At 37.0% G+C, this 16,708-nt stretch overlaps 1 protein-coding gene across 1 annotated transcript in view; it reads left to right on the top strand.

Moving 5' to 3' along the window:
* Nucleotides 1–16,708, top strand: part of WDFY2 (WD repeat and FYVE domain containing 2) — a gene marked incomplete at its 5' end in the record, with an annotated part of 95,912 nt that overhangs the window by 24,386 nt on the left and 54,818 nt on the right. Inside the window, 1 exon segment of the mRNA XM_006154243.3 lies at nucleotides 9,320–9,374. Within this exon segment, the coding sequence (XP_006154305.2) occupies nucleotides 9,320–9,374 (55 nt within the window).

The raw sequence follows: 16,708 nt of genomic DNA, 5'->3' as shown, positions 1-16,708 counted from the left end.
CTGCTGCTAGAACAAAATACTTGAGACTCAGTAATTGATAAACAACTGGAATTTATTTCTCACATCCTGGAGGCTGAGGAATCCAAGGCCAAAGCACAAAGAGTTTCAGTGTTTGATGATGATCTGTTCTCTGCTTCCAAGATGTCACCGTATATGCTGTGTCCTGCAAAGGGGACACAGTGGCCTCACAGAGCAGAAGGGATAGAAGAGCTCCCTTAAACCTTAATCCTACTCATGAGTTAATCACCTACTAAACACTCTACCTGTTAATACTGTCACATTGGCAATTAAGTTTTAATGCATGGATTTAGGGACAGAAGGAAACATTCACACCGTAGCACTGCACCTCTGGCTTTCTGTGCCCTTACCATGTCCAGATCCCTGGATGAGAAACCACAGCACACTGTGGACCCTAATCTTCATTACTTTTCCTTTTGCAGAAGGATCCAAGACATCAGCAAGAACTTGTGAAGTGTGGGGGCCTCAGGTTACCAAAAGTCAAAACCATACCTTTTGTTGGAGTAAAAATACAAAGTACTACTTGACTTCTTAGACTAACAAAAAGCTGAGTAACAGTTTGACTCAGATGAAGTGACTTCCGTCACCAAAAAGGAAAAATGGTTATCTGTTTGTTGGATGTATTTTTATTAACCAATAGAAAATAATGACTTCTTGTGAAATTTGCCACAAGAGGGTTGTAAGTCACATGTATATATTCTGGGATGGGTCTAGTACATTTTCAATCACATGGCATACTAACAACTTTTCTTTTAATGTAATGCTGCCTAAATAAAGTAATAGCATCATCTGACTGATTTCATTCTGCAAGGCTTGATTTTCACAGAAATTCAGAGACACAGAGGAGTAGAAAAAGCATTGACAAATGTGCAGACAACACTAATAGCTTTCTCAATTTTTATTCTTTACTCCACTCCCAGCTCAAAGCACTGACAACAGCTTAAACAGCCTTGCTATTTTCCTTTTTCTCTTCTTTTTCCTTAGTTAGATCTGAAACATCAAAGAAAGAGCTCTCTTCCTTTTCTTCTAAATCAGGAACGGAATGATGCTTCATTTTGCCTTTCAAGTTATGAGTATTTTAAATGTCCCTTGTAGCCGAGTAACCTATCCAAGATTGATCACCTCACTCTGACTTCCACAAATCACAATTTTATGTGGGTTAGTAGTGAGCCTCTTAGGAACCGCGTTATCACTGTTGTTCTCTTTTGATCCAAAAGTAGCACCTATAAATCTGTCTTTTTTTACTCAGAGTTTACCAAGTAATAAAGCATGATCTCATTCACAGATGCTAACAACAACATAAATCTAGAAATAATTTCAAGAAAGAAATATGTGAAACTTGGTTGAAGAAAATTATAAAAAAACTACTAATATACACTTACGTCCCTTAAGTGTCAGTTCTTTCTGAATTTATAGTTTTAATTAATGTGCTTTTAATACAAATTGTTAATGTGATTTTTCTTTATTATTACATGAAAAGATTATTATGATTATCTAGATAATTTTTTAAGAAGAGTAATAGGGCACCAGCAGATGGGATAGTGATTACATCACTGGACTCCTACGTAGTCGTCCACGGTTCAAGCCCTGAACCCAGTGACTTGAAACCTCACACTAGGCACGTGTGCGTGCGTGCCCAAGATCCTGTGAGGAGAATGGAGGAGAAGGGGTTGCAGCATGGCCATCCCCCTTGGGGGGTGATTCCTCACTTTCTGTCTGTCTCTTTGGCAAGCACACGCAACCTGTAGCAAAAATCTCTTTAAATAAATAAGTAAGCAAAAGAGAAATAAGGAGACATATAGTCTCTAGGTTAATACACATTTTATCTGTATTAAGTCATTTCGATCTGGCATAAGAATAGCAGCCAATTCAGCAGTTAGATAACCTCCAGACAGACCCAATTATAGCATATAAGATATGGTAAAGAAGACATCCATAGTCAGTTGTGGATAGGAAAGTTATTAAATAAATAATGCTGAAACATTTGGTTTCCTTAAAATAAAATAGATTGAGGCATACCTTTGGTGGTACCCAGATAGTACCAGTGCTTAGGAGGCTGGAAGACACAAAGGAGGCCCAGATTCAGATTTTACAACCTGAATGGGGTTGTGGTTGCATGTGCCTGTGGTCCTCACTAGTTGGGAGTTTGGGGCAGAAGTGGTGAGAGCCTGTCAAAATTACCTATCCTTGGGGCTGGCCTCACAGTCTAGTGGTTAAGGAAGTTGAATCTCACATGGCTCACCACAGTTCGAATTCCTGCATTGGTGACTTGAAAAACATACTGGGCACATGTGTATGCATGTCCAAAATCCCAGCAGGATGGAGAAATGGAGGAGAAGAGATTATAGCATGACACCACCCCATTCGGGGGTGCTTTTCCATCCCTGTCTCTCCCCTTCTCTCTGTGCCTCTGTTTTTACGACAAGTGCTCACACCTTTTGACAATTTTTTAAAAAATGAAAAACATCTCATTTTTATCTCCCTCACTATCTCCCTGCTTCTCTCTCTCTTCACCTCCCACTCTTAAAAAATGGGGGGGGGGGACAAAGGTCAATTTTCATTCTCATCTTCATGTGTTATACCAAAATAAATTCCAAGAGGCTTAAGCAGCTTTAAATGTACAAAATAAAGCCTTAAAAAAGAAAAACAAATGACTAAAAGTAAATAGCTTAGACATTTATAAACAATCTTTACAGTGAAGAATATTGTAAGAATAAAATAAGGAAAATTACAAAGGAAAATATATTTAATCACATAAAATTCAGAAGTTTTCAGCATTAAACAAACAAACAAAAAACCTAAATACAATTTGGAAGAACCACCACAAATAGTTGCTTGAAATATGACAAAGGCCCAGCCTCCCTGGCACAATCAGGAGACTGCTGAACTGCAGTGCTGGAAGCCATAGGGCCAACCACAGGTTCAGATCCTGGCCTAGTTGACCTGAGATGTCCCAGGTCCATATGTGCTTTTCCAAGAGTCTACTGATAGAAGAGATTGGAATGTGAAGAGATCCTAATTGAGGGTGCTTCTCAAAAGAAAGAAGGTGTATGCTTAACCACTCTGTCATGAATAAAACAAATAAACCTTAAAACAAATTAAAATTTGTTATCAAATGCCTTTGATAGCACTCACTTAAACAAAAGGTACTTAAAAATTTTTAAAAAAAATGACGGAATGGATAGTATCCTCAGTCTATGACCAGTGTATGTATACAAATAGATAAGAAAAACACTAAAATACTATAGGTAGCAGAAAAGCTACAAATGAGAAACTACTAATGGCTAATTCTATTTTTATTTAAGTAGTACTAATTTTAGAATACACATATTAACCAGAATTGAATAAAACAGAAAAAGAATATGATAAGAATATTCTCATTATTTTTTGAATTATAAAACCTTGGTATCTTAGAATGGTAACAGTTAAGGACTAACTGGGCTAAATGTGTATATATATATATATTTGAAACCATACTGCTTCTGTTGTTATAGAGTTATAAAATTATACAAAATCATAAGATATATTTTGAACATTATCTTTAAAATTCAGTATTTTGAAACTTTGAAAGTTGTTTGTAAACTGTCAAGAATTATGGAGTATGAGCTAAAATTCTTTGCTATGTAAAGTAAACATTTGTTGGAAAAATGTAAAATAAAAACAAGTTGTAATGGAAAAAAATAAATTAAATAAATGAATGAATAAATTAAAAAAAAAAAACCAAATAGTGTTTCATGACATGGGAAATACTCCTATTCTCTAATTCTTCAACTAGGGCTATTCAGTATATTTCAGAAGGTCTTTAAAAATCATTTAACTAGGGACCAGCAAGTGGTGTAGTGATTATGTTGGTGGACTCTCACATGGCCGACTGTAGTTCAAGTCCTAGACCCAGTGGTTTGAAACTCATGCTGGGTGCATGTGCATGCATGCCCAAAAACCCAGAGGAGAATGGAAGAGAAGAGATTGCAGCATGGCCATCCCCACAGAGGATGATTTTTCCCTTTCTGTCTCTCTCCCCAGCGAGCACATGCACTCATAGCAAGAAATCTCTCTTAAAAATTTTTAAATTAATTTTACAAAAGGTAAGATTTATTTATTTACTTTTAACTCTCACAGAGACCTTGAGCAACTTGTTCAAGGTCGTGTAACTAGTATTTGTTTTAGCTGCAGTTTAAACCAGATCATTTGGCTCCAGTGCTCTTAACTGCTGTGCTTTGTTATTTTTAAACCCAAACAGATGAAGATAGCACCAGAATGAAAAGCTATAGATCAAATAATACCTTAAAAATATGTATGTGTAAAAATTCTCGTAAAATATTAGCATATAAAATCCAGTAATATATTAAGGGAAGAATACACTATGATAAGTTGAGATTCTTTCAAAGATAGGGTCAGTATTAGGTAATTTATCAGAATAATTGATTACTTTTAATAAATTGAGGGAACCAGCAGTTAGTGTAATGGCTATGTCGCTGGACTCCCACGTAGTCGACCACAGTTCACATCCTGGACGCGGTGGCTTAAAACTCACACCAGGCACGTGTGCTTACGTGCCCAAGATCCCAAGAGGAGAATGGAGGAGAAGGGATTGCAGCGTGATCACCCCCCTTGGGGGGTGATTTCTCACTTTCTGTCTCTCTGTCTCTCTCTGTCTGTCTGGCGAGTGCATGTGCCCTATAGCAAAAACCTCTCCCCAAGAAAAACAAAATAAAATAAAATAAAATAAAATAAATTGAGAAATTTCCCCCCTAAAGTTTATATAATAAGTACCAAAACACATTTCATTAAATTCAGCAGCTACTCTTAATAAAAACTCTGGTTAAAACTTATATACAGGTGATTACATAAACTTGGTCAATTCTTTGCTAAAGTCAATAACAAATACCATGTTAAATATTATGACACCATACTAAAACTTAGATATGTGTGTATACCTAAACCAAAAGCTGTTGTTAGTACATGTGAGCACTGAGTAACTAGAAACTAAAATGGAAAAAAATTCCATTCACACCATTAAGGAAAATTGTGTGTATATATGTGTATATACATCTTTTTTTTACAAGAATTTTTGCCATACAGTGTGTGTACTTGCTAGAGAGACAGAGAGACAGAAAGCAAGAAATCACCTTCCACAGGGGACGACCACACTGCAATTCCTTCTCTTTCGTTCTCCTCTCGGGATTTTGGGCATGCACATACACATTCCCGGTGTGGGAGTTTTAAGTCACCATATCCAGGATTCAAACCATGGTTGACTCTATGGGAGTCCAGTGACGTAACCATTACGCCATCTGCTGGTCCCAAGGAAAAATTGTATTTAAAGGCCTGAGTATATCCCTCACCATTACAAGCGAAACTTTCTTCCTAACCAAATTAAAAATACAATGCAATTTTAATTCAGAATGCCATGGTAGTTTGCTTATAAAAAAAACTTAATACTTCAAAAGATACAAAAAAAATTCAAAGGCTGAATATCAAGAAAGAAAATATTGTCAGTTCACATATCAGACAAAAGTTTACTATCCCTAATCAAAGAATTTCTGCAATTTAGTAAGAAAATTGCAAGTATAGTAGACAAATGGGGAAGGGATATGCCTAAGCTACACTGTGTATACTGCCTCCAGATTTCTTGATTTTGCTTGTTTCCTGGGCTCTCCGTTCCTCATTCCAGCCCAAGAACAAAGCCCAGACTCTGGTTCCTGGCAGTGTTTATTAGAATATGAAATGTACATAATCTTCAAGCTAGCAGTCTCTTCTACATACATATTAGTTCTTAGGGATGTATGTGCATCTCTGTCTGTCTGGCGAGTGCATGTGCCCTATAGCAAAAACCTCTCCCCAAGAAAAACAAAATAAAATAAAATAAAATAAAATAAATTGAGAAATTTCCCCCCTAAAGTTTATATAATAAGTACCAAAACACATTTCATTAAATTCAGCAGCTACTCTTAATAAAAACTCTGGTTAAAACTTATATACAGGTGATTACATAAACTTGGTCAATTCTTTGCTAAAGTCAATAACAAATACCATGTTAAATATTATGACACCATACTAAAACTTAGATATGTGTGTATACCTAAACCAAAAGCTGTTGTTAGTACATGTGAGCACTGAGTAACTAGAAACTAAAATGGAAAAAAATTCCATTCACACCATTAAGGAAAATTGTGTGTATATATGTGTATATACATCTTTTTTTTACAAGAATTTTTGCCATACAGTGTGTGTACTTGCTAGAGAGACAGAGAGACAGAAAGCAAGAAATCACCTTCCACAGGGGACGACCACACTGCAATTCCTTCTCTTTCGTTCTCCTCTCGGGATTTTGGGCATGCACATACACATTCCCGGTGTGGGAGTTTTAAGTCACCATATCCAGGATTCAAACCATGGTTGACTCTATGGGAGTCCAGTGACGTAACCATTACGCCATCTGCTGGTCCCAAGGAAAAATTGTATTTAAAGGCCTGAGTATATCCCTCACCATTACAAGCGAAACTTTCTTCCTAACCAAATTAAAAATACAATGCAATTTTAATTCAGAATGCCATGGTAGTTTGCTTATAAAAAAAACTTAATACTTCAAAAGATACAAAAAAAATTCAAAGGCTGAATATCAAGAAAGAAAATATTGTCAGTTCACATATCAGACAAAAGTTTACTATCCCTAATCAAAGAATTTCTGCAATTTAGTAAGAAAATTGCAAGTATAGTAGACAAATGGGGAAGGGATATGCCTAAGCTACACTGTGTATACTGCCTCCAGATTTCTTGATTTTGCTTGTTTCCTGGGCTCTCCGTTCCTCATTCCAGCCCAAGAACAAAGCCCAGACTCTGGTTCCTGGCAGTGTTTATTAGAATATGAAATGTACATAATCTTCAAGCTAGCAGTCTCTTCTACATACATATTAGTTCTTAGGGATGTATGTGCAAAGACCTTTCTTGCAGTATTGTTGTAATAGTAATTCCAAAAGGAATTGAGGTGTCCTTTGCTAAGATCCATTTCAGTATATTTAGAATAACATGAACTGTATGAAACTTAGTAATCATTTGCCCAAAGAACAATTGTCTTTAATACCTTTATTTTGTTTTTATATTAGGATATTTAGGGCCCTCAAGTGTGAGGCTCTGCTTGCCTGGGATTAAAGTTGATAGCATTTTGCTGTTAGGTACAAGGCTTCCCTACCCATGCTGTAAGCTCCTTATGGGCGAGTTACTTTACCTCTTTAAAAATTAGTCTGTTTAGTTGTGAGTCAAACTCTTCAAAAGTGAGAAATGGATAAGTGCCACTTCTTGAAGGAATAATGATATGAATTTAAAAATGACAAGTTGAGTAATGTTATTACTGAGAAAAATGGTGAAGAAAATCCATTTGTAGATAAGCCTCTTAAGGAAGACTGGGATAGAATAGTGAATAACTAAAGGAACTTTGTCACCTGGTATATTTTCTCATATCACCTCGTTTGTGACATTTATCACACAAACAATAAAATAGTTATTTTCTTCCTAAAAATTACATGCACTGTATCAATTCAGTAAACACCTAGATAGGAAATAAGGAGTTTATAGGTCTGTCTCCCCAAAATACACCCCCCCCTTTTTTTGTTTAAGTTGGGCAAAGAAATGATTCATTGTTCTGTTTTTAAGCTTAGATGAAGGCATCAATGTGTTATATTTTGCAACTTCCTATATGCTTGACAACTCACTATTTTATATTTTTAATTATTTCTTTAAGTTTATTGATTGATCTGTGGTCGGCCATGTGGGAGTGTCTAGCTCCTTAACCACCATGCCACCTGCTGGCCCTGACAACTCACTCTTTCATAATCTATGGATATTTAGTGTTTGAAAGAAGCAAGACCTTGCTGGGCCTTATAAACACTTGATTGGCTTCTATAATGGGTCACTGTATACATAGATGCTTAGGTGAAACTATACACACTCACCTTTTATATGTCCCACAAAGGATATAAACAATATGCTATATAGAATCTGATGGGTTTTTTCCCCAGTACATTTCACATTTATACTAATCTCATCAGATTGGGTAAACCTTCCACACCTGTTGGTTCAATATTATTGATCAGCTGCTATGTCAAGGCACTGTGCTAGGAGCCCTATGGACACAGGAAATAGGAAGAATTGTCCTTGAGAAATGTGTAGCGAGTAAGGGGAAATAAATTATAGTTGTTAAAATTTTTTAAACACCTAACTTACTTCTCTAAGGGTGAATCACCATCTATTTGCTCATTGGCCAGAGTCTTGCAAATTTTCATTCTGTGGTACCATTGACAAACGAAGGGAAAAAAAAGTTTTTCTATTGCCAGAGGGAATGTGCACTTGCCAGAACTAGGGCGAGAAAGCACCATTATGGGGTGTGGTCATGTCACAATCCCTTCTCCATTTCGCCATCCTGTTCAGACCTTGGGCATGTACACACACATGCACCCAGCATGTTTTTCAAGCTACCAGGGTCATTATTTGAACTGCACTTGGACATGTGGGATCCAGCTCCCTTAACTATCGGATAACAGAACTGGCCCAAGAAAGAAAAATTTGGAGGCTATCTCCAAATTTTGGCCAGTATCAAAATTCTGCACTTGTTCCAATTTTTTTCTCATGCATACTTTTAAAAAGGCAATTTAAAGGCCAGCAGATGGCATACTGGCTAAGATGCTGAACTCCCACATGGCCAACTGTAGTTCAAGTCCCTGACACGATGACTTGAAAACTATACTGGGTACATGTGCATACATACCCCAAATCCTGAGAGACTAGAGTAGAAGGGATTGCAGCATGGCCATTCCCCCTGGCAGGGGAGGGGGAACAAAGACAACTTAAGAGTTACAAAGTTGGGCCAACCCGATAGCACAACAGTTAAGCATGGTGAAGAAGAAGCTGGATTTCTCCTTGCACACCAGGGTTTAAGTTCTGGCCTGGTACTTTGAAAAACATGGTGGGCTAGCTCACATGTATGTTTAGGATCCTGATGGGATGGAGAATTGAAGAAAAACAGATTTCGGCTGACCAGGCTGCGGGTGGGGGGGGGGTGCTTTCTTTCTCTCTCACTTGCCCTCTGTTGGAAAAAAAATGTATAAGGTAAAAATTATGGTAATTGCATAGGATCATAATTAATCATTATTGCTTTTTAAGATGTACAAAAATGCCGAGTTGATTGACAATATACTAATGTTAGATGTAATTGCAATGATAATTTTTGCTTTACACCATCTGGTTCTTCCAAAACACTCTTAAAGAGTTTCTCTTTACTTAATATTTTTCTTTTCTTTTGTAGGAGTTTATTTTGTCAGAAGATTATAACAAGATGACTCCTGTGAAAAACTATCAAGGTAGGAAGTAAGGAGTATTTCTATTACCCAGACTTTAAAATAATTTCTTGATGATTTTCACTGCTTCAAGAGGGTACTTACTATACAATAGTGAGGTGAACAAAACACAACAGTACTTTGAAGGGAATATTATCCCAGTTTTTTAAGTAAAGAGCTGAAGACAGAAGAGGCTGGGTAACTTGCTTATGGTCTTGGCTGAGTGCTGAGCCAGACCAGGTCAGTGTGATCCCCAAATCCACAGGCTTTGATTTACTACTGAACCACACTGCCTGGAACAGCTCTGCAGGCTGGGAAATCAAGGCCAGTGGAAAACCGCTTTGCGTGGGCTTCATTTTGTATTTGGTTAAATGTTTTAAAAATGTTCAACGTATTCCTGTTGCACAAGAGAAGGAATTATAGTTCTATTGTGTCTTCCACATTGGCAGTTACCATAGGCCATCTTTGTAGTATATATCAGAAACCATTTTTAGAAGGGATTTGTTTTTTATCCAAACCAACAATATTGTGGACTCAGAATATCAGAGGTACACTTTTAACATTTAGATGTCATTTCATCCAGATCTCTTGACCTTATTCATCCTAGTATCATTTGGTATCATTTTAAACAATAGGACATGGCATCTTTTTAAAACTCTGAAATTAATTTCCACATGAGGGAGTTTTCAAAAAGCTTGTAATGACTATTACTAAAAACAAAGGACATACAAACAAAAAACTATTCATGGATTTCAACATTTTTTGTACCAAAATAAACTTGTGCTTTAATTTCATTTTTCCATAAGCTTTTGATGTCCCTTTGTATATTTTATTGTTAAACTAGAGAACATAGTTGACCGAAGTCCAAGGTAGCAATGATGCAGGTAGTGACCCAGTAGCATGCCCTGAAGCAAACTGACCCAGACTTGGGCCATCACTCTGTTCACAGCTGCTTAGCTATTCCTGCCTGTTTTCTGAGCCTGGTTGGCAAGCTTTTCTATTATTGAATTATCTTTGCAATAATTTCCTTTTCAGCCTAAAAGAGAGAGAGAGAGAGAGAACAAAAACTGAAACCTAAGCTATGAGAAAGGAAACAAAGATCTTAGCAGAAATTTATAAAATAGCAGAAAATAGAGAAAAATGAGTAAAACCACAGCTGTTTTTTTTTTTCTTTTTTTCTTTTTTTTTTGAATATCGATTAGATAAATCTCATGCCAGACTTGTAGGGAAAACAAAAAGAAGATGAAAATGGCCAATACCAGGGATGAGTCAACTAACTTTGCTACAGATTCAAAATATATTTATGCTAATAAATTTGACAACTTAAACAAAATGAAGAAACATTTGAAGGATGCAAACTATAGAAAGTCACTCGAGAAAAAATAAATAGATCTAGCTGTCTAGGGCAGCCTTTAAGTGCTGTGCATAAGGAATCAGATTCTACATGGCCAACCACAGTTTGATTCCTGGCCTTGGCAACTTCAAAAACACACAGGATGCTTGTGCCAGTATGCCCCCAAATCCAGACACTATGGAGACATGGAGGAAAACAGACTGTAGCACAACCCCTTTCCATTGACTGTTCTCTCTATTGCACACACATATGTTCTCAGGCAATAAATAAAGAAGAAATAGACAATCTTAACAGCTCTCTATTAAAGAAATTGAACTTACAGTTAAAACTTTTCCACAAAGAAAACTCTAGGCCCAGCTAGCTTTACTAGTGAATTTTATGAGATACACAAGAAGCAGTACCCAGTCTACACACTTCTCAGAAATTAAAGAACTTAGACTTTCCAGCCAATTCTGTGAATTCAGTAGTATAATACTAAAAATTAGACCAAAAACAATACATCAGTCAAAAATGATAGTTGACCATCTACAAAAAGTCTAAGCAGAATTTTAACAAATCAGCAAGGTAATAAATATATCATGATCAAGTAAAGTTTATCCCAGAAATGCAGTCTTGAATTGACATTAAAATTAATCAGTGGGGGTCCAGCAGGTGTCATGGTGGTTAAGGCACTGGACTCACACATGGCCGACCATGTCAGGACCTAGTCCTGGACCTGACAGCTTGCTTTCTCATTCCTCCCCTACAATCTCTGGTGCTCACACATGCCCTGTAGCAAATTTAATAATAATAGTGAGTAAAATTAAATAATTCTTAAAAAAATTTTAAATTAATCAGTGGTTTATGCCCAAAAGAAACTAAGGCAGGGGCTTTAACAGATAGATACTTGTACACCTGTGTTCATAACAGCATTAGTGAAAATAGCTCAAATGGTAGATGCAGCCTAAATGTTCATCAACAAATGAATGGATAAAAAATACAGTATTCACGTACTGGAATATTATTCAGGCTTAAGAAGGAAGGAAGTTTATACACATGCTACATTATTGGTGAACTTTTAAGACATATGCTTAGTAAAATAAGCCAGTCACAAAAGGACAGGTACTGAAGAATTCTAATCACATGAGGCACTTCTTGTAGTCAAGTTCATAGAGACCAAATATAGAATGGCTGTTGCCAAGGGCAGTGTGGACCAGGGAATGGGAAGTTAGTGTTCAATGGGTACAAAAGTTTCTGTCTGAAAAGATCAGAAAATTTTAGAGACTGGATGGTGGTGATGGTTACACAACAATGTGAATGCCCTGAATACCACAGAACTGTATACTTGAAAATGGTAAATTTTATGTATATTTTAGTGCAATAATTTTTTAAACAATTACATATGTTAAATGACTATTAACATCCCTGAAATATACTTCAATGGTTCAATGAATACTCCTCTCAAAAAAAAAAAAAAGCATAAAAGGAAACTAGTGTTGACAAAGATGTTGAGAAATTGGAACCCTCATACCCCATTCATGGGAATATAAGATGGTGTGGCCACTTGAACTGTTTGTGAGTTTTTCAAAGAGTTAAACATGAAGTTAGTTAGTGACAGAGCATTTCTACTCAAGAAAGTTAAAAGCATATATTCATTAAAAAAAAAAAACTGTTTACAAATATTCATATAGCAACATTATTCATAATAGCCAAAAATAGAAATAAGCTCAGCGTTCATCAGTGTATGAAAGGATAAACAAAATGTGGTATATACATGAAATGAATATATACAATGAATTATAATTGGGCATCAAAAAGGAGTGAAGTACTGACATTTACTACAACATGGATGGACCTTCAAAACTTAAGCTAAGTGAAAGAAACCACATACAAATGGCTATTTATTTTATGATTTAATTTATATGAAGTGTCAAAAATAAGAGAAGTAGATTAGAGATATAACAAGATTAGTAGTTGCCCAAGGATGGGAGAGGAATTTCATTTTGGAGTGATGGGACTGTTGTGGAAATAGTAGTGAATGATTGTACAGCACTGTAAATATACTAAAAACCAGTGAATTGAACACTCTAAAATAAAGTGATGAATTTTATGTTATGTAAGTTTTTTTTTAAAGAATTATTTTATTTAACTTTATTAATTTATTTTAATTTGACCAGAGAGGAACAGTGAGAGAGAGGAAGAGGGAAAGTGAGAAAGCAAGCCACCAGGTCTGGGATTTGAAACGTGGTCGGCCATGTGGGGAGTGAAAGAAACCACATACAAATGGCTATTTATTTTATGATTTAATTTATATGAAGTGTCAAAAATAAGAGAAGTAGATTAGAGATATAACAAGATTAGTAGTTGCCCAAGGATGGGAGAGGAATTTCATTTTGGAGTGATGGGACTGTTGTGGAAATAGTAGTGAATGATTGTACAGCACTGTAAATATACTAAAAACCAGTGAATTGAACACTCTAAAATAAAGTGATGAATTTTATGTTATGTAAGTTTTTTTTTAAAGAATTATTTTATTTAACTTTATTAATTTATTTTAATTTGACCAGAGAGGAACAGTGAGAGAGAGGAAGAGGGAAAGTGAGAAAGCAAGCCACCAGGTCTGGGATTTGAAACGTGGTCGGCCATGTGGGGGTCCAGCATCCTTAACCACTACGCCACTTGCTGGCCCGTTATGTAAGTTTTATCTCAAAAAGTAAAAATGAATAAACAAGACAGATACTAAAACCAAAGGCATAAAGGAAGACTACAAACCAATATTTCTCAGGAAAATAGATAGAAAAGTTCTCAAAACAAAAATCAAACAAACAAAAACCACATCAAATCCAATAGTATATCCAAAGAATTATATGGCTTGACCAAGTAGAATTTATTCCAGATTTGCAAAGCTGGTTCAACATTTGAAGGTCAGTGTAAATATATCATAGCAACAGGCAATAGAATAAAAATCCTATCACTCAATGAAGAAAAAAAATCAATAAAAATACAATTCATTATTTAAAAATCTCGGCAAATTAGGAATAGAGGAGAATTTCTACAAAAAGCTATAGCTAACATCATATTTAATGGTGGGAAAATAGATGTTTTCCCTTAAGAGGAGAATCAAGGCAAAGATGTTCCTTCTAACCACTCCTATTTAAGAAGTATAGCCAGACATCAAGGCCATAGTTTATTTCATGAGTTTCTGAAGCTTAATGATAAATGTATATCTTTGAAGAGTTTCCTTTTGAAATGAATTCTCAGAAGCCAAATGTACTTTTAGAAAAAGTATATATGTGCTTTGAGGTGTGTGTGTGTGTGTCCCCGACCCAGCCCGGGTAGTCATAGGCAGCCTGACACTGAGAAAGAGAACCAACTTTGAAGTCAGCGAGACTAGGGATTTGAGTTCAGCTTTGTCAAGCGCTGGTTCGGTAGCTTCAAGCAAGCCACTTAACATTTCTAGCCTTAGTCTCCTTCATTGGCAAATGAAGGGCTGCCCAGAGAGCTAATCCTCCTTATCTTCTGTTGTCATCCCCTTGGACTTAGAAAGAGTCAGATGGAAGGCCAAAGTCCCCTTCAGGAGAAAGAATGAGGGGAAAGGTGCTAGGGGACACTTTCTGCTTGAAATAGACTTAGGTATACTTGGACTCATCATAGAGCTTGTTTTTATTTTTAACAGTGGTGGAATTTGAACTGGATATTCGATGACACAGACACGAAAGGATTAGGAATTTCTCCTAGTCATATCTTTTAGTTAAAGACTATGTTTTGATCTTGATAGGGCTGACTTGCATTGTAGAGAAGTCATAATGTTATTGCTTCCAAGGCCCCTTATATTCTCCATACTTCAGATAGCAGGTTTAAAATATCGGACATTTCTTGAAATGGTTGTCTTGTGTGTATTCACTATTGGGACTGACTACATTACATGGGTTCCAATCAAAAAGGGTTGTTTTGCTAAGGTTGAGTTTCCTGTACAATGAGGAAATTATCACCCACTTTGCAGTTCATTGCAATGATTTATTGAAAAAAATGTATTTAAGTACCTGGTGCTTGCTAGACACTGAGAAATTGGTAGATATCATTGCCAGTGGAGCTGTGTTTATCCACCCATACTGTCTAACTCTGTTTTCTTTTTTAAAAAAACTTTATTTGTTTACTTGTTTATTTATTTGAATTTGACCAGAGAGGGACAGAGTGAATGACAGAGAGAGGGAATGAGAAAGCAAGCTACCGGGTCTGGGACTCGAACTGCGGTTGGCCATGTGGGAGTGTCCAGCACCCTTTACCACTATGCCACCTACTGGCCCCTAACTCTGTTTTCATGATCAAAATGGGAAAGTGATGTTATCATCACTGCAACACATCTATGTGAGTGTGTTCACACCCTGCTAGTACAAGCCCCTGCGAGCAGGGCCCAGTGAGGACTAGGTTGCAGGATGTCAGTATTTATTTATTCCAGTCGAATATGTTCAGTGACTGCAGGCCCCTTCCACCTCACTGCCTGGAATTGTATAGTCAGAAAGTAGAAATCCTCCCACAGTAGTAAAGAAGTCATGAGACCTTGGCCAAAATATTCAACTTCATTGTGCCTCACGTTTGCCACTTTTGCCTCTGTGTAAATAGGGAGATGGACTAGGGGACATTAATAGTCTCCTATTTTTTATTTATTCATTTTGAGAAGTTTTTGCTATAGGGCATGTGCGCTTGCCAAAAAAGACAGAGAGAGGCAGAAAGAGAGAAATCATCCCCCCAGGGGGGATGGCCACGCCGCAATCCCTGCTCCTCCATTCTCCTCTCAGGATCTTGGGCATACATGCACACGTGCCCTGCGTGAGTTTAAGCTACTGAGTCCGGGACTCGAACTGCAGTCGACATGGGAGTCCAGCAACATAACCATAACACCAACTGCTGGTCCCTATAGTCTTCTCTTATGCTGAAATTGTGTCATGCAATAACTATGGTAGTGGTGTCTTTGTATATGAACAACCCCAGGAAATGTGCTGTCATTGTGTGTGTGTGTATACATATACATATATATATATATACATATGTATATATATATATAGCATAGATGTATACACATACACACAAACACTTTATTTTTGGAGGGGTTTTTGCTATAGGATGCGTGCACTCATCAGGAAGATAGAGAAAGACAGAAAGCGAGAAATCAACCCCCCAGAGGGGATGGCCATGCTGCAATCCCTTCTCCTCCATTCTTCCCTCAGGATCTTGGGCACGCACACATACGTGCCCAGCATGAATTTAAGCCGCCGGGTCTGGGACTTGAACCGCAGTTGACTACATAGGAGTCCAGCGACATAGCCATTATTCCAACTGCTGGTCCCCATACACACACACTTTGACATAAGGGGTATTTTATTCTCTTTTATATAGTACTTGGGAATTATTCTGTTTTCAAAGCATTTGGTTTCTGACAGAAAGTTCTTCATTCAAAACTTTGTTATGGATTTATAAAATAGACTTCATTAAGGCCAACAGGGAGAGTAGTGGTTAGGGTGCTGGACTCCCACATGGTTGACTGCAGTTTGAGTCCTGGACCCAGCAGCTTGAAACTCATGCCAGGTGTGTATGCATGTGTGCCCAAAATCCTGAGAGGAGAATGGAGGAGAAGGGATTGTGGCATGGCCATCTGCCCCTAGGGGGTGATTTCTTACTCTTTCTCTGCCTCAGCAAGCGTACTCACCTTATAGCAAAAAAAATTCTCTAAAAAATTAAAAACTAAAAAATAAATGAAACAGACTTCATTAAAAGAAGGACAGTATGGTCTTTCCTTTTTTTCTAAGTGCACATAAGCTAACCACAGTGATTCTATGGTACAGACGTCATTCCTGATGTGTCTTGCGGTCACACTGGATCTGGCACTTTCCACTGCAGCAGCCCCAGCATGTCCAAGGGACATGACCCAGGTCCCTTGACAACAGGTGCTTTCTGTGGTAGTAAACTTTGCATTGGTGCAAGAGGGACAAGGAGGCATCATTGGGAAGAAACAGGTAGTTTTTAA

The sequence above is a fragment of the Tupaia chinensis genome, unplaced genomic scaffold, assembly GCF_000334495.1.
Source record: "Tupaia chinensis unplaced genomic scaffold, TupChi_1.0 Scaffold000402_1, whole genome shotgun sequence".
Classification (NCBI taxonomy): domain Eukaryota; kingdom Metazoa; phylum Chordata; class Mammalia; order Scandentia; family Tupaiidae; genus Tupaia; species Tupaia belangeri.
Note: the sequence above shows the minus strand (reverse complement) of the source record. Positions and strands in the feature narration are given on the sequence as shown.